The sequence below is a fragment of the Auxenochlorella protothecoides genome (assembly GCF_000733215.1).
Source record: "Auxenochlorella protothecoides strain 0710 unplaced genomic scaffold scaffold25, whole genome shotgun sequence".
Lineage (NCBI taxonomy): Eukaryota > Viridiplantae > Chlorophyta > Trebouxiophyceae > Chlorellales > Chlorellaceae > Auxenochlorella > Auxenochlorella protothecoides.
Genome location: NW_011934265.1, coordinates 61,327 through 88,881, shown reverse-complemented (window position 1 = coordinate 88,881; position 27,555 = coordinate 61,327). Strand labels below are relative to the sequence as shown.

The 27,555-nt window shown below is 60.2% G+C and overlaps 8 protein-coding genes across 8 annotated transcripts in view; 6 read left to right on the top strand and 2 right to left on the bottom strand.

Annotated features, from left to right (window-relative positions):
• Nucleotides 1-818: 818 nt before the first annotated feature.
• Nucleotides 819-4,123, top strand: F751_2665 (ABC transporter B family member 25, mitochondrial; the record flags this gene model as incomplete). Its single annotated transcript, XM_011401077.1, has 10 exons — nt 819-914; nt 1,110-1,255; nt 1,440-1,599; nt 1,811-1,935; nt 2,150-2,342; nt 2,565-2,682; nt 2,816-2,937; nt 3,068-3,352; nt 3,543-3,833; nt 3,971-4,123. The coding sequence occupies 10 exons, from the start codon at nt 819-821 to the stop codon at nt 4,121-4,123; spliced, it is 1,689 nt and encodes a 562-aa protein (XP_011399379.1).
• A 652-nt stretch (nt 4,124-4,775) lies between these two features.
• F751_2664 (hypothetical protein) lies at nt 4,776-6,244 on the top strand (the record flags this gene model as incomplete). The annotated part of the gene is made up of 3 exons (XM_011401076.1): nt 4,776-5,045; nt 5,302-5,565; nt 5,819-6,244. 3 exons carry the CDS (start codon nt 4,776-4,778, stop codon nt 6,242-6,244), a joined length of 960 nt encoding a protein of 319 aa, XP_011399378.1.
• Nucleotides 6,245-6,693: 449 nt separating this feature from the next.
• Nucleotides 6,694-8,455, top strand: F751_2663 (hypothetical protein; the record flags this gene model as incomplete). The annotated part of the gene is made up of 4 exons (XM_011401075.1): nt 6,694-6,846; nt 7,168-7,353; nt 7,553-7,816; nt 8,024-8,455. The coding sequence occupies 4 exons, from the start codon at nt 6,694-6,696 to the stop codon at nt 8,453-8,455; spliced, it is 1,035 nt and encodes a 344-aa protein (XP_011399377.1).
• A 560-nt stretch (nt 8,456-9,015) lies between these two features.
• Nucleotides 9,016-10,111, top strand: F751_2662 (26 kDa periplasmic immunogenic protein; the record flags this gene model as incomplete). Its single annotated transcript, XM_011401074.1, has 4 exons — nt 9,016-9,264; nt 9,381-9,443; nt 9,598-9,874; nt 10,014-10,111. The coding sequence occupies 4 exons, from the start codon at nt 9,016-9,018 to the stop codon at nt 10,109-10,111; spliced, it is 687 nt and encodes a 228-aa protein (XP_011399376.1).
• A 294-nt stretch (nt 10,112-10,405) lies between these two features.
• F751_2661 (Peroxisome biogenesis protein 6) lies at nt 10,406-13,759 on the bottom strand (the record flags this gene model as incomplete). Its single annotated transcript, XM_011401073.1, has 6 exons — nt 10,406-10,749; nt 10,919-11,036; nt 11,489-11,610; nt 12,018-12,375; nt 12,646-13,629; nt 13,745-13,759. 6 exons carry the CDS (start codon nt 13,757-13,759, stop codon nt 10,406-10,408), a joined length of 1,941 nt encoding a protein of 646 aa, XP_011399375.1.
• Nucleotides 13,760-16,394: 2,635 nt separating this feature from the next.
• F751_2660 (Ubiquitin carboxyl-terminal hydrolase 24) lies at nt 16,395-18,604 on the top strand (the record flags this gene model as incomplete). The annotated part of the gene is made up of 6 exons (XM_011401072.1): nt 16,395-16,586; nt 16,871-17,108; nt 17,250-17,659; nt 17,843-18,031; nt 18,170-18,339; nt 18,475-18,604. 6 exons carry the CDS (start codon nt 16,395-16,397, stop codon nt 18,602-18,604), a joined length of 1,329 nt encoding a protein of 442 aa, XP_011399374.1.
• A 1,902-nt stretch (nt 18,605-20,506) lies between these two features.
• F751_2659 (hypothetical protein) lies at nt 20,507-20,916 on the bottom strand (the record flags this gene model as incomplete). The annotated part of the gene is made up of 2 exons (XM_011401071.1): nt 20,507-20,713; nt 20,830-20,916. The coding sequence occupies 2 exons, from the start codon at nt 20,914-20,916 to the stop codon at nt 20,507-20,509; spliced, it is 294 nt and encodes a 97-aa protein (XP_011399373.1).
• A 4,637-nt stretch (nt 20,917-25,553) lies between these two features.
• F751_2658 (Mitogen-activated protein kinase 17) overlaps nt 25,554-27,555 on the top strand; it is a gene marked incomplete at both ends in the record, with an annotated part of 3,861 nt that continues 1,859 nt past the window's right edge. The window contains 7 exons of the mRNA XM_011401070.1: nt 25,554-25,647; nt 25,755-25,859; nt 25,970-26,067; nt 26,219-26,306; nt 26,424-26,761; nt 26,937-27,087; nt 27,254-27,478. Of these exons, the coding sequence (XP_011399372.1) occupies nt 25,554-25,647; nt 25,755-25,859; nt 25,970-26,067; nt 26,219-26,306; nt 26,424-26,761; nt 26,937-27,087; nt 27,254-27,478 (1,099 nt within the window). The remainder of the gene's footprint in view (nt 25,648-25,754; nt 25,860-25,969; nt 26,068-26,218; nt 26,307-26,423; nt 26,762-26,936; nt 27,088-27,253; nt 27,479-27,555) is intronic.

The window sequence follows — 27,555 nt, the reverse complement described above, 5'->3', positions numbered from 1 at the left end:
AGATGTCTGAGAGCTCCACACCGCGCAACCTATCTGGTGGCGAGCTCTGCGGTGAGAGCCTGCAGCAGCCTGGCAAGGGTTCAGGGAGGCCATTCAGGTTGTGAGGCAGACAGGAAGGGCCAAGATGGGGAACTTGAGGTGTTAAGCCTAATCGTCCCATTCTTTCAGGCCCATGCTGGCCAGAATGGACTACCAGTAGCCGCGCGGGCAATGGCAACCCTTCCCGAGGATGGTAAACCCCAAGCTAGGCCCCAGGGCACACAACCTCATCTCACCATAGAAGAGAAGGGGGAGCGCATGAGTGAGATGCACATAGTCAAGGAGATTGCAAAGTGAGTTGGTGCACTGCCGTGGAGGCTCATCATGTGCCGAGCAAAGATGTGCTTTGTGAAAGTGTATTATGGCAGCCAGCGAATTCGGGGCAATGTGCCCAGGGCCCCTGCCACACAGAGTATATTCTCACTCTCGCAGATACCTTAATACAGAGACGAGTCCAGAGTTCAGACGAAGGGCAGGCATAGCCGTGGCATTGCTCGTCGGGGGCAAGCTCCTCAACATACAAGTTCCTTTTTTCTTCAAGTACACAGGTGAATCAGGGCTTGAAGGCGCTGCACCACGTTTCAGAATTGGTAGAGGGAGCATCCTTGCATGATCGTCACGCCGACAAGCTCTCCTTAGATTGGTTGAAGCACGCATACATGCATGCGTGTTCATGCAGCCCTGCCACTTCATTTGACTGCGCCCTCGATACCTCTTATGCAGTCGACGCACTGAATGCTGATCCTTCCGGCCTCACGCCAGCCTCAGTGGCAGGCCTCATGGTGTTGGGCCCCACCTCTCTGGTGCTGGGGTATGGGCTGGCACGCATTGGCGCATCTTTTTGCAGCGAAGCCCGGAATGCTGTCTTTGCCTCGGTGAGCATTACAGCGCTAGAAAGGCAGGGAGTGGCACTCTGGCAGCAGCTGCAAGACTGACTTGGTCCCTTTTAGGAGTACCAAACTTGCCAAGACCTGCCGGAACCTGATGTTTCAATTATATGCCTTCTGATCCGGGCTATGAAAGTCTCAAAGCATCTGATGCAAACATGTTTCATGCCATCCCAATCACAGGTTGCGCAGTCGACCATCCGCAATGTGGCGGTCCGCACCTTTGCTCACCTGCACAACCTGGACCTGGCGTTCCATCTTTCCAGACAGACGGGGGCTGTGTCGCGTGTGATCGATCGAGGCTCCCGAGGCATCAATTTTGTGCTCAGGTGTGACATGTGTTTGCGGGCAGTGGCTCTGGGATTTGTGTAGTTTGTTCCCAAGTTAGGCTTATGCACTGTTGTCTGACAAGGAAGCTTCTGTGATCTCAGCCGCACGAAGCCACATGTGTCATGGCCCCTCCATGATGGAGCATCCTGCTCACCCACTGCTCGCACATACCCATCTCTCCAGCTCCATGGTCTTCAATCTAGTGCCAACGGCACTGGAGGTGGCCCTGGTGGCAGGGGTCCTGGCCTACAAGTGCGGCCCGGCCTTTGCTGCGCTCACAGGGGTGACGATAGCCTTGTACACCGCCTTTACCTTTGCGATCACACAGGCACGGGGCAAGGATGTGGAGTGGGGGGTACTGGAATGAATCATTCTTGGTTTCTGGGACACAAATTTAGGCAGTCATCATGTATTGGATGATGCAAGCTGCTTGCTGCTGGGACAAGTCTTAATTGCAAGACCAGTGCAGTCAAGAAGGGCTGGTCAGCATACTGCACGCTTCACCGTATTCTCCCCACGCACACCTCCATCTCTCGCATTGCTGCTCCCTGCAGTGGCGCACCCAGTTCAGGCGGCAGATGAACAGGGCAGAGTCCCAGGCCAGCAGCCGAGCTGTGGACTCCTTGATCAACTACGAGACCGTCAAGTACTTTGATGCCGAGGAGCATGAGAAGCGGAGGTGATACGGCTTGGAGTGGCTTGTGCATGTGAGGCTTCCTTGCCGGCACCACCTGCGCAAATCCAACAGGGTGCTTGAGGAAAGGTTCCCTGCCCAGAGACTTGACCGCCGTGCATCATCTGTTGAGTTGCCAAGTACCTCTCCAGCATGCTTTGATTCCCAGGCTCCAGACCACCATCCATCTCACCCAGGCCCTTGCTGCTCACCTGCGCAGATACGACGAGTGCATGGCGTCCTACCAACACGCAGCCGTGGAGACGCAGCAGTCACTGTCCTTTCTCAACTTTGGTCAGAGCGCCATCTTCTCCACCTCCCTAGCGGTGGCCATGCTCCTATCAGCCCAGGGCGTGGCTGCGGGGACGCTCACCGTGGGTGACATGGTCATGGTCAACGGACTCCTCCTCCAGGTGTGGACTTGTGGATGCGAGGTTTTGAAGCATGTGGGACTTAGAAGGTTCATGAGGGGAAGCAATGACATGGGCACTGCCTGGTGCTCTGTAAGAGTTGCTCACGTCCAAGCCGTTTTTGTCTTCAATCATACTCCCACAGCCTTGGCTGGGCGGCCTCCTCCAATGCTCGCACAGTGCTTCGCAACCACAGCAACTTTTCCTTCGCCACCCTCTGCGCAGCTGTCCATGCCTCTCAACTTCCTGGGCAGTGTGTATCGCGAGACCAAGCAGTCCTTCATCGACATGGGGGCCATGTTTGCACTGCTCCAGGAGCAGACAGCCATCAAGGACAGGGCAGGTGAGGCTGGGGGTGGGTGTATGTGTGGCATTCAGCATGTGAAGGCATGCTAAAAGGCACAGAAGGTGGCGTGTCGAGTCATCAGGGCGGATGAGCTGCCCTCTGACTATCTCCAGTGCCCTACCGCCTGCAGGCGCGATCGACCTGCCAGAGGAACCCAGTGGCTACGATCTCACCTTTGAGAATGTCTCCTTTGGCTACCGCCCGGATCAGCCCATCCTGCAGGCAAGGGATCGAGCGATGCTGTACTGTGCTGTTGGCATTGCCATGACATTCCTCCAGCAAGTTGCAGCTTCCTGGTGGTGTGGTGTCCCAACACTCGCCGGCTGCCGGCTGCCAGTTGTCAAGCACAGAACCCACCCCCCAGCATCCCCCCTGTCCTCAGGACATCTCGTTGACGGTACCGGCAGGGACCAGCGTCGCGCTGGTGGGCACTTCGGGTTCAGGCAAGTCCACGCTGCTCCGCCTGCTCTACCGCTTCTACGATGCGCAGGGCGGGACGGTGCGGGTGGGCGGCCACGACATCAAGGACCTGCGCCTGGCGAGCCTGAGGAGGCGCCTGGGCGCCGTTCCCCAGGACCTGGTGCTCTTCAACGACACCGTGCGGTACAACATCGCGTACGGCAAGCTGGGCGCCAGCGAGAGCCAGGTGGAGCAGGCGGCGCGGAAGGTGAGGCGCTGTGGTCGTTTGGAGCGGGGAAGCACACTGATCTGCCATGGGTGTCTCTGGAGATATGACCCCACGAGGCATGGGAATGCGCACTGTAGCTGCGGCGCCGGGGCGGCACCCCTCTCCCTCGAATTCACTTCACGACACATGATACAAACTTGCTGCATCCACACCCTGTGCTCCCCCTCAGGCCGCCATACACGACCGCATCCTCTCCTTCCCGGACGGCTACGACACCGAGGTCGGGGAGCGGGGCCTGAAGCTGAGCGGCGGAGAGAAGCAGCGCGTCGCCCTCGCCCGCGCTTTCCTCAAGGACCCCCCCGTCCTGTTGTGCGACGAGGCCACGTCCGCCCTGGACTCCACCACGGAGAAGGAGATCCTGGGCAGCCTCTTTGCGCTGGCGCGGGGCAGGACCACCCTCCTCGTGGCCCACCGGCTCTCCACGGCCGCCCAGTGCGACAAGATCGTGGTCCTGGAGCAGGTGAGACGCGTTACCTTGTTGGTTGCTGGAAGGGGGAGGGGTGTGGCGACAGAGGGTGTTGCTCCAAGAGGCTCGATGGGTTGACTGGCGTGTTGTTTCTCCACAGACAATATGCCATGCAATCGACTTTGGCTCAGGGGCGGGTGGTAGAGCAGGGCTCGCACGCCCAGCTGCTGGCTGCGGGTGGGCGGTACGCGGAGCTCTGGTCCCGCCAGCAGGCAACTGCGGACGGAGCTGGGGAAGGAGTCCCCGAGGAGCTGGAAGGAGCGATGCCGCTGATGCCTGCCTGAGAATTCTCGGTTGTAGGATGCCACGTGCACCAGAGGGCGATTTGAGTGGAGGGGCCCGGCGGAGATCCTCATTTGCGTAGCAGTTTCGGAACGGGAAGCTCCTCATCCATTGCTAATGGTAGAAAGCTATCATTATACCATCAATGAGCCTGGAGTCACAAGAGGCACGTCATGGTAAAACCTGACAAAGGGTGAATTGCGTTTGGATTCTTACCGCCAACCTCGACAGAGCGGCCCAAGACCATCCCGATAGAAACAAGAAAAGCAAAAGGCTAGATTTTCCTCCAACACCATCGAGTAATATCACGAAAGAACCCAAACTCTGTTGATAAGTTCCTGCAGAGGGAGCATTCACGTGCTGTCGTGTGAGGAGCATATATGTCGCAAGCCCAGATGGAGGAATGTCGGTCAACCCACGCCCAGATTGCTTCCCTGGAGGCCTCTAATGTGAGTACAGGTTGCCTGTTACACACTTCAGGGTGCCGTCGTACACCTGGCCTGCTGGTCCGATTGAGCCGTTTTCGGCCCCCACATCACCACGCATTGCATGTCTAAAACCCTACCAGGGGCCGGCCCCTCAGAGACCCCCACCCCCCACCCCATGGCATAGCTTGAGGGCCGGAGGTCAGCCGCTGCCCAGCAGAGCATGAGCATGCAGCAGCAGCTGACCAGTGCCCAGGCCTCTCTCAGCCAAGCTCGCGTCACTCAGGCTAAGGCGCAGAAAGACCTGCAGAGCCTGGACTCAGGACTACGTCCAAGCAACTGGTTTGCCTCCAGTGCGAAGAAGGAGGGCCGAGCACAGGCCGGGCAGGCGGCGCTGGACGCCGCCAACGCTACCGTGAGGCAGGCTGAGGGTGTGGTGGCGGACATGCAGTCTAGCCTGGCTCATGCTCAGAGCGAGGAAGCGCAGCTGAATGGACAGGTGAGAACGCTCTATGCTTGTATTGGTATATTGGTCTCCCAGGATCACCGTGCCTGGGCTTGAATGAGGGGAAGAGTGCGGCGGGATCTACTCGCATCATGAGGGAATGCGGCAGAGAATTCTGCTGAGAACCCGGGCATTTCGCCTGAGCCTGCTGGCAAAGTCGTCTCCCGAGGTCTGGCCTGTGCCCGCAGAGAGATGAAGGAAGACTCGTGATAGGTCGGAGGTCATCAACCCCTTGCCCTCCCGCCCGCAGGCTGCCTTGCTGCAGAGCCTGCGTGCCAGACGAGCCAGCCTGCTGGAGGCCATCTCCCAGTCGCCCTCATTTGCAGCCCATCCGGGCATGGCCTCCCTGTCTGCAGCCATCGCCGCCGCCCGCGCCGATGCCGCCCAGAACGCTGGCTGGGCGGCGCAGTACGCCACCGCCGATGCCGGGCTCAGGAGGGCCCTGAGCCTGCTGCAGGCGGCCCTCCAGAGCCTCAGTGGGGCACGCCGGGTCGGCACCGTGGGCTTGGTCCAGGTGCGGTGCATGAGGAAGCACGTGATGCTGCCCTTCCGCTCATGAGTCAGCACGATAGCCGTGTGTCCCTGTGTTGCACTTCTCTGGAGGGACCTCTGCGGCCGGCTGATCTGGCTGCCACGCCTGGCATGGGCCCGGTCTTCCTGGAGACCTGAGTCTACTGTATGCCCCTCGTGCGGCCCGGCACAATCGTCCTGGGACTGCGGCCCTGTGATGCCTCAAGCCCCCCACTCACCCCTCCCGTGCCGTGCAGGACGTCCGCCGGCGTCGTCGCACGGGGACCTCCCGAGGCGGCCCCATCACCGGCGACGTGATCCAGATGGTGCAGGTGCGCCGGGCCAACGGCATGGTCTCGCAGGCGGCCAACGAGATCCTGCGCGTGCATGCCGCGCTGCCCACGCTGCCCTACGTGGAGCCGGCACTGCTGCGCAACGCCTCGGCGGGCATCTTCGCAAACATGCTGGTGAGCAGCCTGGCCACGCAGGTGCTGTCCCAGTCCCGCATCGTGGGCAGCCTGCGGGAGGTGGAGAGGATGGAGGGGCAGGTGAGCCAGTGCGCGGGCTGGACCAAGGCGAATGCCGACGCCTTCAGGGGGAGGGAGGCGGCTGCTCTGAGCACCCTGGCCGCCAAGACCGCGGAGCTGGAGGCGCTGAGGCTCAGCCTCCTCCCTGCGAACTGAGGTGCGGGTTGCTGGGGACATTGATGCCTACTCCTCGGTCACTCCCTTGGTGCCCAAGGAGCTGTGTGTGAACTATATTCTCCGCCTGCCTGCTTACTCATCAACATTGAAGCACTGCGTCTTTATAGTGACCTTTTTAAGAACTGCACCTGAACTGTCCTGTGGGAGTGAGCGGCGAGATGATGCCAGCTTCTGATGAAGGTGGAATTCGATCCAGGGAACAAGATCGAAGCGCAATTTCCGGATCCCCCGGAACCTGCGGGGTGCCAACGCGGTGCACACAAGCCCTATACATGACACCTGCTGACGAAACCAGACATAAAATCTCTTAAAAGACATTATACTTCACACTCAGGCCTGCTGTTGAAGGTGTTGTGGACCCAACCCTGGCCTGTCACGTGCCCCTCTGCCGAAACTAGCCTTTCCGTACACTATACCCAAACCCCGACATGGCTGCAGCTGCCGCACCCCCGGTCATGGTTCAAGCCGCAGATGGCACACTTCCCATCCCTGGAGCCTCTGCGCAGTCGGCTAGCGGAGGCGCGCTGGCCCAGCAGGCAAGGGACACTCGCTCCCAGATTGAGCGCCTAGAAAACGCGCAGGTGAGAATCGGAGGGTTTGGTGCTCTTCGATCTTCTGTGCATTGGAAAATGCCCATGCTGATCGTGGCTGCGGCTCTTTGAGGATGCCATGGCGTGATCCTACTTTACACCCATTTCCGTACCACTGTGATGCCCTTCCTGGCATGCCTGATTGAGACCTGTCAATGACCTTGCTCCCCTTGTGCACTCACCCTAAAGGTGGAAGGCCGGCAGAGCCAAGCCTCACAAGCGTCTGAGAATGCCAGCGCAGCCCTCACCAGGGCGTCCCAGGAGGTTGCAAACCTGCAGACCCAGCTCGCCCAAGCCACTCACGATTTAGAGCATGCGGGCGATTGGGCTCCCGGAGCCCTGTTTGCTTCCAAGGCAAAGAAGGAGGAGAAGAAGAAGGAGCTTCAATCCAAGGCCGAAACCGTCAAGGCAGCCCTGGAGGCTGCTAATGCGGAGCAGAAGGCTGCCCAGCAGCGGCTCAGTGTTGCCCAGGCTGCCGAGGCGGAGGCCTCGGGGCAGGTGCGTACAATGGGAGGGCGACGCAGACCGGAATCGAACCTTCAACGCACTGGCACATGTCTCTCCCTGAACCTTCCTGAAACACATGATGCTCAGCCGTCACAGTACTGGACGTCAAGCATGAGTATTCCTCTTGCCTTGATTGAGGACCACAGAATTTCCCATTCCCAGCCCACCTGCCATCCCTGTGCACCCCCAGGTTGCCCTGCTGCACAGCCTGCGTGCCAAGCTGCAGACGCAGATGGACTCCCTCTTCGCCAACGCTGCCGCCGCGCGCAGCGAGGCGGAGCGCGCGCTGGCGGAGGCCGAGGCGGCCGCGCGCGCGGACGCCGCACAGAACAAAGGCTGGGCGGCGCAGTACACGGCCGCGGAGAACGGATTGCAGCGGGCACTGGGCAACCTGCAGGGTGCCCTGAAGATGCTGAAGACCGCTCAGATGGTCGGTCGCGTGGAGATGGTCCAGGTGCGAGGGGCCCACTGCGTGGGGCAAGCGGCTGGCCTGTCCATATGGCCGGGAGGTGCCTGAGATGTGCAATGGGCCTCGCCCAAGTTGGAGCAAGCCCGCAAGCCCCAGGCCTCATGGCGCTCGTGGGTCGACCAGGCGCCATGCTCTTTGGGTTGCGATGTGCCGCGGCCCCTCCCCAGTGGGACCCCCTCTCACTGCGCACAGGACATCGGATTCCGTCGCCGCGAGTTCGGCGGCCCCATGCGGCGCGAGGGCCTGCTGGGCGAGGCCGTGCAGATGGGCAACGTGCGCCGCGCCAATGACATGGTGGCCCAGGCCGGCGCCGAGATCCTGCGCGTGCATGAGGGCCTGCCCACACTGCCATATGTGGAGCCAGCCCTGGTCAAGTCGTGCACCGCCGGCATCTTCCTGGACGTGCTGGTGGGCAATCTGATGAGCGAGATGCTGATCCAGCAGCGCATCCGGGCTAATCTGGGCCAGGTGGAGAAGATGGCGGGGCAGGTGCAGCAGTGCATGCAGTGGACCCGGGCCAACGGCCAGGCCTTCAGCCAGCGGAGCCTGCAGGCGGAGGCGGCCGCATCTGGCAAGGCCGCGGAGCTCCGCGCGCTGAGACTGAGGCTGCTGGATGCGCTGTGAGGCCGGGTGCCCATCCCCTCCGGGAGGCCGCAGCCGCCCGGCAGCGGGCGGCGTCCTTGTGCCCCACTGAGACTGGCTCGCTCGGAGGAGCGGATCCTGGAGGGGCGAATCTCCCATATTCGAGCCGGCTGCATTGCACACGATCACACCCAGCGCTGGGTGTTTGCTTGTATGAAGATCCTGCTCCCATGCCTGACGATGAAGCGACGACCATGCATGACGATACTCGCAAGGTGCCGCCTTCCCATGGCACCTGTCTACTTTTGTATTCCCGAGACCTGAATGGCACTTTGAACTTCAGCATTGTGGTGTAATGTCCTGTCATGAGACGTGATGCACCGGTCAGGGGGTGTACAGCTTGATCCATGTCGGGATATCGCCCCTTCTTCTCCCACTTATTGAAAGTACCGGAGCGTACGACACTGCGAACAAACGCGTTTCAAAATGCCGGCAACCCCTTCTGTCCCAAGAGCAGCACATGCCGGCTTATTTGTGAATCAAATCCAACAATGTCTGTGACACGCGGCGCCGGCATCGTTCTGTTTGCATCCCTCACTCTCATGGGGCTGTCTATGAGCCGGGCGGAAAGCAATGGCACGCTGTTCGTCGTGGGCCAGGGCCAGGTATCCGCCGAGCCCAACATGGCCACAGTGTCTCTTTCAGTATCCAGCACCAACGATACGGCCTCAGATGCGCGAGAGCGGGCGGCGGAACTCACCAAAGCGACGCTGACCTCCATTCGTGGAATCTCGGGCATAAATCGAACCTCCGACATTAAGACCACCGACATCAATGTCAACCCCCAGATGGTGAGCTTTCGAAGGTCTTCTGATATACAAGGAACAACCCTCCCTGTCCTCTTCAAGGTGTCTCATGTCTCTGCCATGTCGTTCATGCTGCACCTCCACTTTTCCATTGTCCCCAGGTGTACAACTCCCAGACAGGAGAGAGCACCATCACCGGGTACACATTCTCTCAGAACCTCCAGGTAGAGGCACTGGTATAAGAGTATTATATTTGCAATGATTGACCCCACTGCAGCATGAGGAGCACGCAGCGGGCCCTCAGCCACAGGGGCGCACGGAGCTCTGAAAGTATGCATCTGTCCGAATTCCATGCTCTTCCCCTTGTAATTTCTGCAGGTCACCGTGCGCGACTTGAGCAGCGACCTTCTCTCCAGCGTAATCGACAGCGCGGTGCGTGCCGGCGGCAACGCCCTGCAAATCACCAGCGTGACGCTCTCGCTCAGCCCCACCGCAAGGAAGGCAGCCCTGGATGCAGCCCGCCGTGCCGCAGTGAGCGATGCACGCGACACCGCCCGGCTACTCGCCTCAGCCGCCGAAGTCACCTTGGGCCGCCCACAGCGGATTGAGGACAGCAACTCGACGCCAGCCATGCCAATTGCGTATGCAGCAGCTGGTGAGAGTTGAACACTAGGCTGAGAGGGGATGAGGCGGGTGAAGTGGGCTGTATCGCTTGTAGTTGCTGAAGTTGACTGCAAAGAGTCATCTGCAGGCCTTTGGTTCATGCAGAGCATCATCTTCCTCATGCACCACAGGCGCAATGGCAAGGAACGCCAAAGATACAGAGACTCCAGTGGAGCTAGGGACGCTGCAGGTCCAAGCCACCGTCTCCATCACATATGCAGTGGAGTGAATCGATGAGTGTGCATAAGAGTCCAATCAAAAGATGAGCCGTGCGGAATCACAGAGGCCCTAGATGAGTGTACAGTGACCTCCTTGCTTGTGTATTTGAAACTGATGGAGAGCGGCAGATGTGCTGGAATCCTCTGCGACTGTTTGTATTGCAACTTTCTCAGACTTGTTTCTGACCTAAGCTCTGTGGGGCAAGTAACTAGTTGTTTATGTGGCTAGTGTGCACCTGAGTAAATTGCAGGTGCAACTTGACATCCTAGCATGGTCCATGCAGCAAGGCACACACTTTGAGCTGTCAGTGCCGAGCAGCTCCGCCTTCGTACTGGTCTCTGAGAGCTTCATACTTGGCAATCTCATCCTCGCCCAAACTGGGCTGGAGCGTGGTGGCTGCCTGCAGGAAGTCTGCCTGTCGGACCATGATGGCCGACGCATTGCCATTCCCACCAGCCGGCAAGCCTCCAAGCTGAGAGATGTGCTGCTTGAACGCTGTCATCCACGCATCCGAGCACAGCGCATACATGTCAGCGCCCGTGAACTGCGGGGGGCAGGCCTCAGCGACAGCTGCAAGGTCCACGTCTGCATCCATCGTGAATTTTCTGGAGAGGGCTTCCAGCACCTTTTGCTTGGAAGACGGCTCAGCTGTTGGGCAGTGTGGGGGCAAAAGGAAAATGTAAGGGAAACCCACGCAGAATGCTGGGTTGATGGAGAATGCAAGGGGAAGCAAGCTTGCCTCTCGGGCAAGCCACTTCAGAACACCAAAATCTATCGTAGGCAGCCTCAACCCCACCCCCCTAACATCCCAACATACGAGCAATGCCAACATAGAGGAGTTTGTCCAGTCTCCCTGGTCGCAGCAGCGCAGCATCCAAGAGGTCGGGGCGATTTGTTGCTCCTATCAGGAAGATATCACCCTCTCCTGAACCTCCCTGCGAGAGGGATAGAGTGGAGACTTCAAGATCAGGGCACTGGGCCGGAGAATGTGGCTCGTCAACCCCGCCGACGTGATCGTCCATCAGCAAAGCCAGAGTGTATGGCAACTCTAACCAGCACCCTATGCATGCAGCAGCCCTTCCTCCTCATGCCCAAAGGAAGGCCCAGACACAGGAGCCTTCGACGCTACGGCACCTGAGCACTATCAATCTCTGCGAGAAGCTGCGCCACCACACGATCCATCACACCCCCAGAGTCGCTGCCCTTTCCTCTGGCAGGTGCGAGACTGTCCAGCTCATCAAAGAAGACAACACACGGTCTCGCTCGCTTGGCACGCTCAAACACCTGCCAAAGGAAGCAGGAGGATGGTCAAGGGCCCGTTCCAGTCGATTCAGAGAGGGCAGTGCAAGAACCCCTGGACAAAACATTATCAGCGAGAGTGCTTCACCTGTCGGACTTGACGCTCGCTCTCTCCGACATACATGTTGACCAGCTCTGGGCCCTTGACAGAGAGAAAATTGATGGAGCACTCTGTTGCCACAGCCTTGGCCAGCAGAGTCTTGCCCGTGCCTGAAGGAGTGGCATGCGGTGCTGGTGGCGGGTGAGTGCACCTGGCTTTTCGAATGCTGTGCACTCGATCACGAGCTCGGGAAGTGCCTTCATGACACCATCTAACGCATCACATACGGCATACACTGCCTGCAAGGCAAACTGATATCTACCTGGAGGCCCATACAAGAGAACGCCAGACCGTCTCCGCAAACCCCCGGAAAACAGCTCGGGGTGCTTGAGCGGCAGCTCCACTGGCATTTCGATGGGAGGCAGACATCAGTGACTTGTCTTTGAGCAGAAGGCCAGGAGTCACCAAATGAGAGCGGCATGCAATGCTCAAACACAGCATTGAAGGGCATTGTGATGCCATGCACTTTTCTTGTTTCACCATCTTCCTCCCTTGAACCATTCCCCAGCTGCCCCACCTGTGTCCAGGATGGCTCTCTTCACGTCCTCCAGGCCCCCCACATCCTCCCACTTCACCGAGGGGATCTTAGGCGCCCCTACATCCGAGGCAGCCATGGTCCGGACCCGCTCGACGGCGCGCTGCAGCGCCTCTCGCGTGATGTCCAGGGACTGATTGTCGCCGCGGGCCTCGGCCCCGGCAAGCTGGGGCTGTTCTGCAGTTGTGCTCGCCACACCAACTCCCTTCGCCGAGGTCGTCGTGCGCCCATTCAGGACGGCCTGCACGGGCAGGCGGTCGGCCAGGGCGTCGACGGCCGCGCCGGCAGCCACGGCGCGTAGCTCCCGCTGCGTCAGCCCCGCGGTGTGCTGGCCCACGTGCTGCAGCACCTCCGGCGCCAGCCCCGGCCGCAGGCCGCCCAGCGCGCACGCCAGCTCGGCGGCGCGCCCGCCCGCGTCGGGCACCGCCACCTCCAGCTCGTGCGTGAAGCAGCGCCGGAGCGGCGGTGCCAGCGCATCGGGGCGCTCCGCCGCAGCGCAGAGGACCACAGGGTGGTCGGCCGTGGCGTGCCGCCGCACGCACTCGGCGAGCGCGGCGCCCGCGCGCGCCGCGAAGCCGCCGGCCTCCCCCGCGGCGCCCAGCGCATCGACGTCCCGCAGCAGCAGCAGCACGGGCGCAAAGGCAGTGGCCATGGTGAAGGCGGAGCGCAGCGCCTCCAGCGCCTTGTCCTCGGGGATGTCGGGGGAGCGGATGCTGTGCGCGCTGACCTGGAGGGCATGGAACCCCGCCGCGGCGGCCGCGCGGAGGCACGCGCTGCGCCGACCGGCGCCGGGCGGGCCGTGCAGCAGCGCCGCCAGGCGCAGCGGCGTGCGCCTGGACCCCGGGTGCGCCACGCCGGCCAGCAGCCGCGCCAGCTCGGCCGCGGCGGGGGCCAGGGGGGCGCCCTCCTGCAACCTGGGAAACCCCAGCACGCTGGGGGGCGCGGAGGACCTGGCGCTCCCCTCCAGGACAGACTCGGTGGTGCCGGGGACGAAGAGCGCTGGGCCGGGGCCTGGCTGCACAGCCGTCACCCGGAGCAGGATGGGTGCGCCACCGGCCCGGGGCCTCCCCTCCTCACCCGGCACCGCGGCCCGCCCGTGCAGCGCGTCCAGCAGCAGCCCGGGCTCCGGGGCGCGGGCTCGCGGCAGGGCCAGCAGGTCGCCGCGTGCCACGACGCGGGGGGCCGCCAGGAAGTGGGCCTGCAGCAGGGCCACGACATCGGCGCCGTCGTCGTCGGCGCCGTCGTCGGGCGCCCCGCCCTCCTCCCCCGGCCGCTCCCCGTGCAGCGTCAGCACGTCGGAGGCCGGGACGGCCACGGGGGCGAGCGAGACGGAGGCCGCAGCCGGCACCGCGTCCAGCGGCGACCGGGCAATACGCACGTTGGGGCGGGCGCCTGAGGGGCACAGGAGGAGGCTCGTGTCCAGTGCTGCACCCAGATTGTGGGCCAGGAGGGGTTGCATGTAGGCCGTGTCGGGGGCGGCAGCGCTGCCGGGGCCCAGCGCCATGACGCGACCCAGGTGGTGCTCGGGGCGCTCGCCCGGGGGGCCATCCTGTGCATATACGGAACTCAGCTCCACCAGTGCTCCCGCAGGAATCTGGAGGCAGGTGTGGGGAGTGGAGGTGGGAGGAGAAAGGTCGCAAAGCAGGAGGACGGGGGCAGAGTCCAGCGTCCGTGGATGCAGGGGACCTCCTGCGACCCAGCAGAGGTACCTGAAGCCGGATCATCGTTTCGACGGCCAGACCCACTGCGATGGTGGGGTCCTGGGTGGGTCCACCACCAGGATCTGCGCTGGGAGAGTCCTCTGAAACCCCAGCTCCCAGGACGGCCATGTCCGCCACAGCCAGCGTCCAGGAGGTGGAGGGGTCCAAGCCCGGGAAAGGAGCAACCTCATCGGCGTTTCCAGCCTCGGCACAGTGAAGGAGGCGCAGACGCCTGGATGCGGGACTGGACAGGATGAGGGGCCCTGCAGTCCCCGACATCTCGTCCCGGCTCGCGCCAGGCGGTCCCCACGAGGAGCGCGATCGCAGAGAGGTACTATCTTAGAGGTGGTTGTTGGGATTTTATTAATGCATTATGTAAGTTACTCCCTAGAAGTATGAGGTGGACTTCCGCAAGTCTTGACGATTGCATGCAGCCAGCCACGTGGGCAGACGGCCCTTGCCCACTCCAGTGACACTTTAGGTCGCCATGCCTAAAGCAGGCGCGCCCAGGCCTTGATGCATGAACGACCCTTCGATTCTATGATCCAAGCCTCGCGGGACGCTCCTCAGTATCCTCCTCGGTATATTATCAAGTGCGGATGTCTGTAGTAGGGCGAGCGCGACCCAGACTCGCATGACGGAGGAGCCCGATCAAGGATTCGGCTGGATCCAGCAAAACTCCAAAGGACGCAAGCAGGCGGCATCGCGCCAGGTGTGATGGGAGTGACATACTATCCTGGTGAGAACAGGGTGCACCGGGACCCTGCTTCGCGGTCACCCATTCACATGTGACGGGCGAAGGATGAGAGCGACTCCTCCCTGACACATGGCAGTCTCTGGGCCGTGTGAGCGAGGAGCCACGGCGTGCACGTGGTGGCGGTCGCGGTCGAAGCTCGGGAAGGGGGATACGGGAGGCTGCTCCATTCACGGCGCCTAGGGGGACCACAGCTCGAGATGGACCACCTGGCCGCCACCACCCGGTGCCTGTCCTGAACGCACAAGCCCTGGCCGTGAGACCTGGGGTCAGAGGGGCCCAGCATGCTGGCCCCTCCTCCTCACCTCCAGGCCATGGGAGCTGGGCGGCTGTGCTCAGTCCGCGGGCATCAGGCTCCGACCAATCCGCAGGGCTTGCGTCGCCCAGGGACGGCGACTGCATCCCCGTCCCAGGCCAGGATTCCGCCTCAAGCCCCATGCGGAGCCTGGGCACACTGCCAGGCAGCGGCAGGCCTTGCCAAACTCCTGCGGGAGTGCTTGGCGGCAGCGGAGAGAGGCCGTCACTCTCTCCTACCTCCCTGAGCGCTTTGAAAGGAGGCGTAAGGGCTGACCCCACCTGCACGCCAACGTCATGGGCTTCCCTCCTGTCAGGAGGGGCTGCGACGGGCCCTGTTGCCGCAGAAGCTGCACCAGCACAGCCTGCAAAGCCTGCGTTGCCCGCACCCCTGGCTGAGCCCAAGGCTGCAGATGCTGACAGGGCAACTGAGCCTAAGGGACCAGATTCTGGCCAGCTTGGAGCAGTGGTGCAGCAGACGGCAATGTTGCATCTCGCTCAAGTGGGAGTGGACAGCCATGATGAAAGCCTGGATTCTCATGGTGCTGCGCCCTCTTTGCACCAGCAAGAGGAAACATCCCAGGCGCGAGGGCCTCGAGAGTATCTCGCCCAACCTAACAACGACCAGCCAGCAAAGAGCCCTGTGCCACCCATGGCCCCACCTCCGGCCTCCCTTGCCACGATGAACAGCAATGATCCTACCTACCCACCTCGCCCTCCTCCTCCAGCCTGGCATGTGAGCGGTGGAAGCTCACCGAACGCTGGAAGGGGTGCAGCTGTTGGACCAGCTGGGTTTGTGTACCAAGGCCCTGTGGGCCCTGGCGCCCCTTCCCATTGCCAGCATGCCGGTGCGCCGGCTATCCTCTACCCAGGTGTGTAGATGCGGTAAGAGACTCCCACCAGAGATGCACGGTGTTTGTGCTAGTAGTGTACCACTTTCATGCCCGGCCATCCCAGATCCCACTTCCCACTGGCCTTGATGTGCAATTGCACACTTCCAGCTCACCTGACCGTCTGGCTTCACTGCGTGTCTCTGCAGGTCCACCTCCTATGTACAACCTGCCCATTGTTCCAGGGCCGGTGGCGTTCATTCCGCCGCCCCCAGGTGTCCTGCCCTGGGATCCCCACCACCCGGTTCCTGGTGCGAATGAGACTGTGCAAGCGGGGGCGGTGCTCACTCAAGTGTGTGTCTTGCATCTTCCTGCATAATCATGGGCATCCCACACCACTTTGCAGGCTTGATTCACCCCCAGCTGGGGGGTGCGCCTCCACACGGACTGTACCCCATGGTCGTCTCATACACGCCCCCGCCACCCTTTGCACGTGCGTTGGCAGGCCCTTCCGCCACCGGCAGGCACCGTGGGCCAGGTTCGGGAGCTGTGAAGGGGGGCGGAGCTGCGGCCCCGGCGTCACAGCCCATCCTGCCTGGGGCCCACCCAGAGCGTGCAGCGACTGGGGCCGGTACGGCACCCAAAAACGGGGCGCCCCAGGAAGGACCAGCCTCGTCACAGCCTCCGCCAATGGATGCGGCCATCGACTCCCCTCGTGCGGCGTCATCAACTGGACCACCAGCGGCGGATGCAGCAATTGTTGGGCCTGGCTCTGAGGAGGATGGAGCGGCCAAGGAACCTCGAGCAGCGGAAGGTGCTGAGCCCATCACTGCATCCCGGGCCGCGTCTGGTGCTGCAGGAAGCTCTGACGATCCAACCCCACAGCTTGGTCCCGGCAGCCATCCTCCTGTGGTGCAGCAAGGGCCTCCCAAATCGTGGGCCGAGCTCGCTGCTGCCGCTGGACGCCGGCCCGGTAGGGCGAGGCCCCGGCCCTCCTCTCATGCCACCACGTGCGCCGCAGCTCAGCCCACGCCGCACCAGGCCGCACCAGCGCCTGGGGCGGGGAACGAGCAGAGCAGCAGGCCTGCAGGGGAGGCGACGACCCCGCGAACTGTACCTGTAGAGGCTGAGCCGGGCCACGAGGCCGCTGCGCCTGCAATCGAGCGCACAGGGCCGACGCCCTCGGACGCCGGCGCGGACCACCCTGCGCAGGCCACCGGGTCAAAGCTCCCCGCCGCCTCGACTCGGCTGCAGCAGCTCTTTGCGAGCAGCGACTGGGTGGCCTCAGCAGCAACGCGGTACGAGCCGCGGGGCCTGCTGAACCCGGGCAACCTCTGCTTCGCCAGCGCCACGGTGCAGGCGCTGCTGGCCAGCCCCGCGTTCTGCAGCCTGCTCTCTGGACTGGCTCGGGAGGGGGCCGAGTCGCTGCCCAGGAGCGTGTACCCCACGCTGGCGGCCCTTGCCGAGCTGGCGGGCGAGCTGCAGCCTCTGGGAGGTGAGGGGAAGCCAGGGACGTCGGCTCGCTCCCCGCCAGGGCCCACGCTGGTGGGCAGGAAGCTGGCGCCGCCGCCCCCGCCCGCCGGAGGCAAGCCCCCGTCCAGGGGCGAGACGGGCGCCGCCTCCCTGCTCGCTGGAGGCGCGCCCTTTGTCCCCGGCATGCTGGCCGACATTGTGGCCGTCTTCGCGCCCCTGAACTGCACGGGCGGCGACCAGCGGCGGGAGCAGCAGGATGCCCAGGAGTTCCTGACCTTCCTGGTGGACAGCATGCATGCCGAGCTGTCTGCGCTGGCGGAGACGCGGGGCTGGTCCCGGTGCGAGGCGCAGCCCGGCGGCTCGGCGCGCGGGGAGGACGACGGGGAGGAGTGGCTGACACGGAGCGGCAAGAGGAACGTGCGGCGCGGGGAGTCTGGCGTCATGGGAGGGGCCAGCCCCGCCACGGCCCTGTTCCAGGGGCGGATAGCCTCATTCGTCGCGGCCAGTGGTGCGCCAGCCTCCGTCACGCTGCAGCCCTTCTGCGCGCTGGGCCTGCACATCCTCAGGCCGGGGGTGAGACGGGTGGGTGGGTGGGTGGGTGGACGGACAGCAGGCACTGCGTGCCGCGGTGACGGCCAGGGAGGTATCTGCCATGCATGTCGAAATGTGCCCAGAAGCACCTGCATTGTTATGAGCAGGCAAGGGCCCCCTGGACCAGACACACGACGGTACTCCTTCCCTATGCCCCTGCCCCAGATCCAGAGCGTGGTGGATGCCCTGGAGGACCTCACGGCGGCTGAGACCGTGGCGGGGTACAGGCCGTTCCCCGGCTCTCAGCCAGTGAGTGCAACCAAGACCCTGCGCCTGCAGACCCTGCCCTACCTCCTGACGCTGCACCTCATGCGCTTTGAGTTTGGCGGCAGTGCTGGGGACGGAGCCAATAAGGTGAGGGAATGGTGCTCAGCTGTCTATGCGGGCTGCACTCGGCAGGGATGCGTTTGTCTCGCCATTCCTTGCCATGCGCTCAAGGGCTTCCTCCAATTATGAATGCGGTGCCCTTCCTCGTCATCGAGTGCCTTCCAGGTTGGGAAAAGGGTGTCCTTTGAGCCATACATCACCATCAAGGGGCAGTGGCTGACATCAGACAGCGGTGATCATGGCGCACTGTACAAGTTGATCGCCACCGTGAGCCACCGGGGGGCCGAGAGCAGCTCCGGGCACTACACGGCGGATGTGCTGCACCCCAGTGGCAGGTGCGACTGTGGCGTTGCAGGGTATCTAGAGCGCAAGGATGCAGAGCATAAAAATGCTGGGCCAAGTGCCATGGATCCAGTTCCAACAAAGGTCCTCAATGAAATCCTGAGAATGCACTTGCTGCTTTGCCACAGGTGGCTGCGATTCGACGATGGGGACGTCCTGGGCGTGAGTTCCCAGCAGGTGTTCACGGACCGACCATATCTTCTGCTCTATCAGAGATTGACAGAGGAGGACAAGGCTGCGGTGGCGCGACGAAGATGAAGAAATTGCCTCATCAGCTCGTGCTTTGCGTGGGTTGGCACCATGTCATGCGCAGCATGCAAATAACTGTGAACCTACTTGTTCGACTTCTGCACATTGTCCAGCCGGACAGCGAGAGCGCAGACCACTGACGTCCTCGTGCGACACCATGCCAAAAAGGAAAACACCAGCCACGGGATACAGCGATCTCAGCTGCAGCGAGGTCCTCCTCGAGCATGGAACGCGAAGAGAAAGGTTGGCGACCTGCTTGCGGCTGGGTTACGGCGTGGCAGCAATATGCAGCAAAGTCGTCGCTCCATTGGATGCCACTCACAAGTAAGATCTTCGATGCATTATTTGCTCAGTATTTGTGATTGCTGGTGTATACGTCGGGAGCATTCACGCAACCTTTGTACCCGAGCTCTTCCCTTTCATTCCAGGTGCCACTTCGAGCCCATGGACCCTTTAAGCCTTCGCAATGCCCATTCGAAGGCCAAAACGGCTCTCAATGCAGTTCTGCAGCTTGGGAGGACTCTTGGACAGCTCGAACAGCTCAGTCGCCTCACGGTGGTAGCCGAGGACGGGCCTCAAGCCCAGCTGGCCTGTACTTTTGAAGCTGTTACAAGTACCTATGATATCCTTGCCATACAACCCCAGAATGAGAAGACGCTGGCATTGGCATGTACCAGCCTGCCAGTGGACATCATCTCCCTGGATCTCACCAAGCGATTGGCATACCGGTTCAAACCCAGTACCATCGCGGCTGCCATGGCTCGTGGAGTGTATTTTGAGGTGAGTCCCATAGATGCAGCTTCAGGAGATTTTCGTTGGGCTTCTCAGTCCGCCCATTGCCTCCCATACTCTCATCTGTGCGTTTTCAAAGGTATGCTACTCGGCGCTCTTGCGGGATTCAACCACTCGAAAGCAATTCATCTCTAATGTTGCGGCTCTGGTTCGCGAGACCCGGGGGAGGGGCATCCTTCTCAGCAGTGGAGCCAGAACTGTACTCGATCTCAGGTGAGACGTCCTGACTTTATATGTCCTGTTCTGCATTCTTTGGTATCAGAGTCCTTGAGGAAGGCGCGTTTTTGCGACAATCCCTTCGCATCGCTCCCTCCCCTCATACAGGCGGCCTGTGGATGTCGTAAATCTTGGAGGTTTGCTTGGTCTCACACAGCAGCAGGCTCAGCATACCGTGACACGGGCTCCACAGGAGGTTCTAAGACATGCACGAGCACGCAAGGCGCATAGAGGAGTTCTCTCCGTCACGAAAGCAAACCCTAACGACATTGCTGAACTGACCCCAGACATCTCTGTGGTGCACCCCTTCGGGGCCGCCGCGGGCACGACCAACCCTAGAGCTGTCAAGAGGACGTTCTCACAGCTACACGGTGTTGCCACCTGAGCACTGACTGTCTGTGATCTCATAAAGCTCCCTTTATATTATACAGTCTGATCATGACATTACATACCTTATACTCACATTCTGTACATGCACATCTCGAGGGTCCATGGAGGCCAGCTATATGGAGAAGTCCAGAAACTTCCTGGAAAGCAAGCACGCGAGACATAGTGACACGCAACCACATCAGTACTTTCGTTGCTGAGTTGTGTACACGACCGTCTTCTTCCCCTTCCCGCCGCTTGCTTGCTTGCTGTGAGGCGGGTGGGAGGCCGACCAAGTCACTCGTGTTCCCTCTTGTTGTGCCCCCGGCGTCGCTTGCCTTTTGGCCCAGGCTCCTTGAGGGCTTGGCACAGATGGGACACTGGCCCCCGGCGAACGTGCCGATGACAGCTCTGGTCCAGACGCCGTAAATCCTTCTCGGGTCAGGCGAGCATAGGATACTCCTCCCTGTGCCACCGTCGCAGATGTCACGATAGCACCTGGGTCGATCCACAGCTTTGGCTCGCCCCCCCACTCCTCTATAGGCGGAGCAGCTTGTGGCACGGGGTAGGCTGCTCTGGCGGCAGCCTCGGTAGCAGCCATGGTATCCCGACGCGACTGATGAGCGGCCTGTTTTGCGAGCCGTGCCCTCCGAGCAGCGCGGAGCTTAAGGCCTTCTGAGAATGCATCCAAAGTGTCTGCGGAACAGCAATCACTGAGGTCCAGCTCACACAGCCGAAATGTTGCTGCGGGAGGGGTGAGTGAGATGGAGGTTTGTGCCCTGAGGTGAGTTTTATATGCAGGCCCAGACTTCCGACCAGGCCAGAGAGTGACCGTGGGTTTACCCCCACGACGCACTGACCTCCAAGCGGGAGATGGGAGAGTGCTCTGTACCGCCTACGGGACGCCTCTGTCTGCGTGATGTACTCCAATTCCAGGAGTCGGCCATGCAGGCCGGTGGGAAGAGGCGTGGCTGTGGCCTCCGCTTCGTGCAACAGCATGCGCATGTTGACAGGGCTCAGAAACACCCATTGACCATCTGCGATGGGAGGGCAGGAGGTTATTTTTTGTGTGGTTGATGCAGAGTTTGCAGGCAGGACATTGGGGTTGACCTCACTGCGGTCACCTACATTTTACAAATAAAACGAGGATTTCACCAGTCTGTCAGGCTGGAACTTCGTTCAACCCTATGGCAACCTACCATCCGACTGGAAGCTTGCATGCAATGCAGTGCTGCCGGCGACCAGCGACTCCACGCCCGCCGTGTCTGTTTGCTCATTGCCGTCAGGTCTTGGGCTGCTCTCGGCAGCTGCTGATCCTGATGCTTCCGTGCCAGGATCCTGTCGTGATGCATCGCTCCTTCCATACAGGGTCTCTTGCTGGGACGCCTCCGAGGGAAGAGAAGGAAACTGCTGCTGCAGGCGAGTGGCAACCACTGTTGCTCCCGTGACAGATGCTCCTGCCTGCGAATTATCAGACAGGGACATTGCTGACAACCCTGGAAAGAGATGCAAAGTTGGTGCATTGTCTGTCACCTCACCTCGCCCTTGCCCCCGCACCTGATCCACTTGACGAGCGGCCTGGGCTCCGAGTTTCTTGGCTGCAGCAGCATCCGCTTGAGAGATAGCGCCGTCAAAAGTATGCTTTCGGATGCTCTGATGCTCATACCATTGGGCAGCCTGCTGACTGACAAATGTAGCAGACTGGCGGATGAATGGGGCAGTAAAAGCAGCTTCCAAGCCACCTTCGGCCTCAGCCTTGGACAACCATTGCAGGGAGGGAGGGTGGATGGCATGTTTGTCGATGAGCAGCTCACACAGTTTGTCATGGGATCTCCTCGACAAGCAGACCTTGACATGCACCACCAGGCTTGCCTCACACCTGACACGCCATTCGGCACAATGCCGCGGCTTGCTGCTGAAACAGCGGCAGAGGATCGGACACTGTAGTAAACCTTTCAAATGCATGGCACGATGGTAAACGAGCCTCGAAGCTGGCACTCCCAGTCCTTGGCATGCTCGCCCAATTGCGGGTAGCAACTGGGGGCTGCATCTTTGCGGTAGACTCCACTGAGACATGAAGCTCTTGTGAACCATTGGCTGCTTCACTGAAGAAGTTTCGAGATACATCCCCTTTGGCTGGAGATGGGGAGCGTCTCACCATGTGCATGTCCTTGCCCACCTGCAAAAGAAGATACCAATTTTGAGAAGAGACCTTGAATGGGCGGGACCCTCACGCTGTGGATACATACCGTGTCTATGGCTGGCACAGTCGCTCTCAAAGGTCTCACCTGGAACGCCGCAACGCGGCGGATGGATGCACTTCGCAGGTCGAGCTTCTTAATGAGACTGAAGCACAGTGGACACCGGAAGGTGGCGGGGCCCTCGTTAATCCCTCCCATGTGCTGCATGGAGAAGAGGCGACCCAAAGTTAAGGAAAGGACAGGAACTATGGTCCAATAGACACATGACGAGAACATCCACGCAAGATCATCACTGCGGGGCTGGTGAGCTTGATTGGCACCGCATGCCACTTCATCACGAAGCGTGGCCCCCCTCACCTGGACGATGGCATGACAGCTGAAGACATGGCCGCATGGCGTGATCTGGGGGCACACTGGCATCTCCAGCGTGATTGGGCACACCAAGTCTTCGCTCGTCAAGACCTCGACCTAATAGTGGTGCGCATGAGCTCCCGGACACTGTGACTCAGAAATGGCCAAGGACAATGCATGTGCCGCAAACTCAGTCCACAACAGTCACACCAACCTGAACGACATCTGCCCACAGCGTATCCAAGTCCAGATCCCAATTTGAGAGGTGGGGCAGCACCACATCAGATATTAGAAACCTTCTTGTGGGGAAAGGTGGGACGTGACAAGGACAAACATGGCAGCTTGGCACTCATAACTTGGCTTGGCTTAAAATCCGCAGGCACAGGAGAGCCAGTCCAAGGCTCCATCGTACCTGTGGTTCACATGTGCCGCATAGGCTGCCCTCCTTGTCGATCGATTTGGAGCTGGAAGCTGCCGTGGCCGACTAATCTGGGAGATCTTCCATCAAGAGAGAAAGGGGGTCTGAGCAATGCAAAGCTGTCATGCGGAAGGAGTATGTACCCTTCGAAATCCTTCTCACCATCTCAAGCCGGAGAACCACTACTCCCTGAGAAAAGGCATCACCTGTGGCCGTGGAGCATACTGAAACTTCAGAAGCGAGGCAACAGCCTTGCCCGTGGTCAGATGCGGGCTTCCGGGGGACAACCCACTTGACCTTTTCCATGCGTCAGACTGTTTGCCCTGGGCCTGCGAGTACAGGTAGGGGATCGACTCCTGTTAAGGTGACTGAATATCCTCATCATCCATCTACCTATTCAGCAGCTCGATGTCATCATCACCAGTCAAGGTGAACACGAGCGTGATGGACATCTCATCACCTTGTCAGGTACTCTGGCTCCTCTGTTTATTTCCACTGGAGCAGACCCTGGCAACAAGGGTGGTAGCGGTGGTGCCTGGGACATATAATGGGGCCAGCTTCACAAGCACACCTTGCCAAGAGCACAAGGCCGAGTACCTGCAGGACTGAATTCGGCAGCATTCTGGTTCAGCTGCTTTTCATATTTGGCCCTCCCACGACCTAATTGAGACTCAGAGTGCCGATCGCGCTCTCCTGGTAAATCTTGAGAGGCAGACGCCGACATCTCGTGAGGATGCTTAGGGCTGTGGAGGATGCAGGTTGGGCATGCCCGAGATCATCACGAGGGGGAGCCTCTGCCGCACAGAGTACATTCCAAGGAGCTTTAATTGATGAGGACGCCGTTGGGTTTTATCATCGTGATCAATGTCCCAAGGCGAGGTCCCACACCGAATCCCAACAATGGCCGGGAGTACTTCTCGCGCCCTCTTCCAAGCGCACATGCCGTGAAAGAGACATGGCTGCACATCGCTGGCGTTTGCAGGACAACATCGCGCTGAACAACTAGATCCGCAGCACCTAAGCAACCCAGCTCGACTGAACCATTTCATAGTCGGTGGGGCTGCGGACAACCTGCAAGGCTGTCCAGGAGACTCCCATGTACACCGGCGGACGGCGCACGCCATGCACTCTGAGAACCAACAGAGCGCTGCCTCTTGCCTTCATTCCCCCGGAGAAGAGTCTCGACCCCACTGGTCCCTGCACTCAACTGCCTGAACTTGCTGACTGCGGAAGGTATCTTACAGACCATCTATGGATGGCTCAGGAAAAGGGCAATATGCACTATTTGGTATGCCAAGCTGCCACACTACACGGTGCTGGCAAAAGGGTCATGGTTCACATGCTGTGAGGTATAACGGTGGGATCACTGGAGAGATATGGGCTGGACTGTGAGGAAAAACTTCCCAAGAGCAGCCATTACGACGAAGCTACACTCAGCTTTGAGCTACGCCGCTGGAGCATGGGAGTCCGGGGCTCCCATCGTTTTGGGGGCAGGGACTCAAGGTCTGAGCTCACACCTGTGTTCGCCGTCAAGCTCTTGGACAGCGCCCAATCAGCGGAATCAAAGTGCTTGCTGGACTTCCGCTGCTGTAGGAGAGCCCTCTTAGGGGCCAGCCCGTTGTACTTGCTCAAGAGCCTCGCCTCTTGAGCAAGCTCTTGGTGCGTCTCGGCAAGGTCGACGTGCTGCAATATGGGAGAGGGTGCATGTCGAGTGTCAGTGCTCGAGATTGCGGTACGAGGCGGTGGGATCTCACCCACCTCAGACCCAACACAAGGGATTCAGCGCATCGGAATAGGTGACACGTCAAGGACGTAGCATTCGGACTTGAGTCTGCAACCGAGTGGAGATAATGCCCGTGGCGCTGCACACCTGGGTGCACATTGCAGGCAGGAGGAGCACGACCCAGCTGGCGAGCACTCCTTGAAACCAGATATACCCCGCTCGAGCTCGGGTTGAGGTTCAATTAAGAATGTGCATGATGTAACAGGTCGCATATGCTCAGATATTTTTTTGGCGTGGCAAGGGTCTTATTGTTTTTGCCAATCCCGGGAGCACCGTGCACAAACGACGGAACGCCCGTGCTAGGGAGCAGACCAAGACGCACCAGCGACTCGACACCCGCATCACATCGAAAGGCCTCACTCTCCCAGAGCTGGTGCATCTGGTCCCTGCAAACCACCCCTGGACTAAGGTTTGAGCAGGATTGCTCTGTGGGTGGCTCCGTGCCGGAACCCTCCCAGTCTCAGTACGGCACATCCAACCGGCTGTGGCCCCATTTAACCGGCCGGAAAGACATGCACAACTGATCTGGCTGTTCTGGCAGGGTCGACAGACATCCAGTAGCCGGGAGGGACCATCTCCGTGGAACTGTCACTCTGGACCCACGCCCTGCAACGTCCGGGCTCGGGGTTCCCATCTGACCCGGATCTGTACTCGAATATTTGCATCCAAACCATAGCTCAAGGGCTTGGTATTCTTCGGGTGTGGCAGGTCATCGGGTAAGGCTCGCCAGGGGCACAGATCCTTTTCCTTCCTGTGGGACTGAGAGGCATGATGGGGGAATTGTGCCCGTCGCTCCTCAAATTCATCCATACACGAATGCAGATGGCACAGATGGAGCAGAAAGACTTCTTCGCGGAGGCCACGGAGTCACAGCGGTACAAGATCACGGAAGTGATAGGGAAGGGCAGCTATGGCATTGTGGCGAGTGCAGTCGACCAGTTCACAGGCAAGTCGTCTGGCTGTGGTCTATCCTCCCCAGACTTACTTCTGTGTAATGTTTGCACGATATATTCCCTTCCATTGGTCATGCAGGCGAGAAGGTGGCCATTAAGAAGATCACAAATGTCTTCGATCACGTGTCGGATGCCACCCGCATTCTGCGAGAGATTAAGTTACTCCGCCTGCTGAGACATCCAGGTGCGTATTTCCACTAGAGATTAGATTCCAGCGCTTGTAGCAGCTGTCCCCTGGTCTCAGAAGCACTCTGTACCTCCCATCCTGACCCCTTGCCTCCCCCGGTGCTGCAGACATTGTGGAGATCAAACACATCATGCTGCCACCCTCCATGCACGACTTCAAGGACATATACGTCGTGTTTGAGTTGATGGAGACCGACCTCCATCAGGTATGTGAACATTCTGTGTGAGAGGACCTTGGCTGGGGCGAGGTGGGAAAGCAAGATGTGACAGGGGCATGGGGGGGCCTGCTTCAGTTCTTCTGGCAGGGGTGTGCGCCAGCTGGTTTGTGGCTGAGGCATTCCAGTCTCATCTGCACAGGTGATAAAAGCCAATGATGATTTGACACCAGAGCACCACCAGTTCTTCCTTTACCAAATGCTGCGAGGTCTTAAGTACATACATAGCGGTAAGTGTGTTGGGAAATTTTGGATGGCGGCAGGGCCCGACTTGCCCCCACGGTGTGTCGGTGGTGTCTTCCTGCTTTGAAAACGGTGCGACCCTATCCCCTACCCCCACGGTGTAGCTAAAGTCTTTCATCGCGACCTCAAGCCCAAGAACATCCTGGCAAACTCGGACTGCAAGCTGAAGATCTGCGATTTTGGACTGGCGCGACCAGCCTTCAACGACATGCCACAGACCGTCTTCTGGACAGACTATGTGGCGACTCGGTGGTACCGTGCACCCGAGCTCTGCGGCTCCTTCTTCACAAAGTACACGCCTGCCATCGACATTTGGAGTATTGGTTGCATCTTTGCAGAGATTCTCCTGGGAAAGCCCCTCTTCCCAGGCAGGAATGTGGTTCACCAGCTGGAGCTGATCACTGACCTGCTGGGCACTCCTGCCCAGGAAGTCATTGCAAAGGTGGGATCTCCGTTTCCTCGATGCAGCTGTTGGTTCGAATGGAAAATCGGGCAGGGGACTCGGGCTTCGACCGAGGTGGGCATGCCCATCCCTCTGCTGTTGGTATTAGCACCCGGGGTCATACTGAGGGCTCCCGCTTGCTCATGCACCTACCCATCCTTTCCTTGGAGTTTAGGTGCGCAATGAGAAGGCCCGAAGATTCTTGCTCAACATGCGGAAGAAGCCCGGCACGTCGTTTGAGGCTTACTTCCCGAAGGCTGACAAAGGGGCTCTTAAGCTGCTCAGGCGCTTGCTGGCTTTTGATCCCGCCGAGAGACCCACCTCAGGTGTGTTTTGGGAGGATCGAAGAGCAGCATGGCTTTGTGAGCGTAGCTTCCAAGTAAATGGAGCCTACCTGATTCAGACGAATGAGGAGGACTCAGGTATACTTTATCGGTGTTGCTGTGAGCAGGCCTCATTTTGGCACCGCTTCATCCTCGGTACCCTTTGCAGAGGAGGCCCTGGCCGACCCATACTTCCATGGGTTGAGCCAGCCCAGTCGCGAGCCCAGTGCACAGCCAGTGAGCAAGCTCGCATTCGAGTTTGAACGGCGCAAGCTGAACGTAGATGAGGTCCGGGATCTCATCTACCGCGAAACGCTGGAGTACCATCCGCAGATGCTGGCCGACTACATGGCAGGCGGTCGGCGCCAGCCAAACTTTGTCTACCCCTCGGCAGGTCCGTACGTGCTCAGGGCTGACTGTCCAGGGTTTATTTGCGATGTAATGATGTGGGGATGCATCCTTGACATGCAC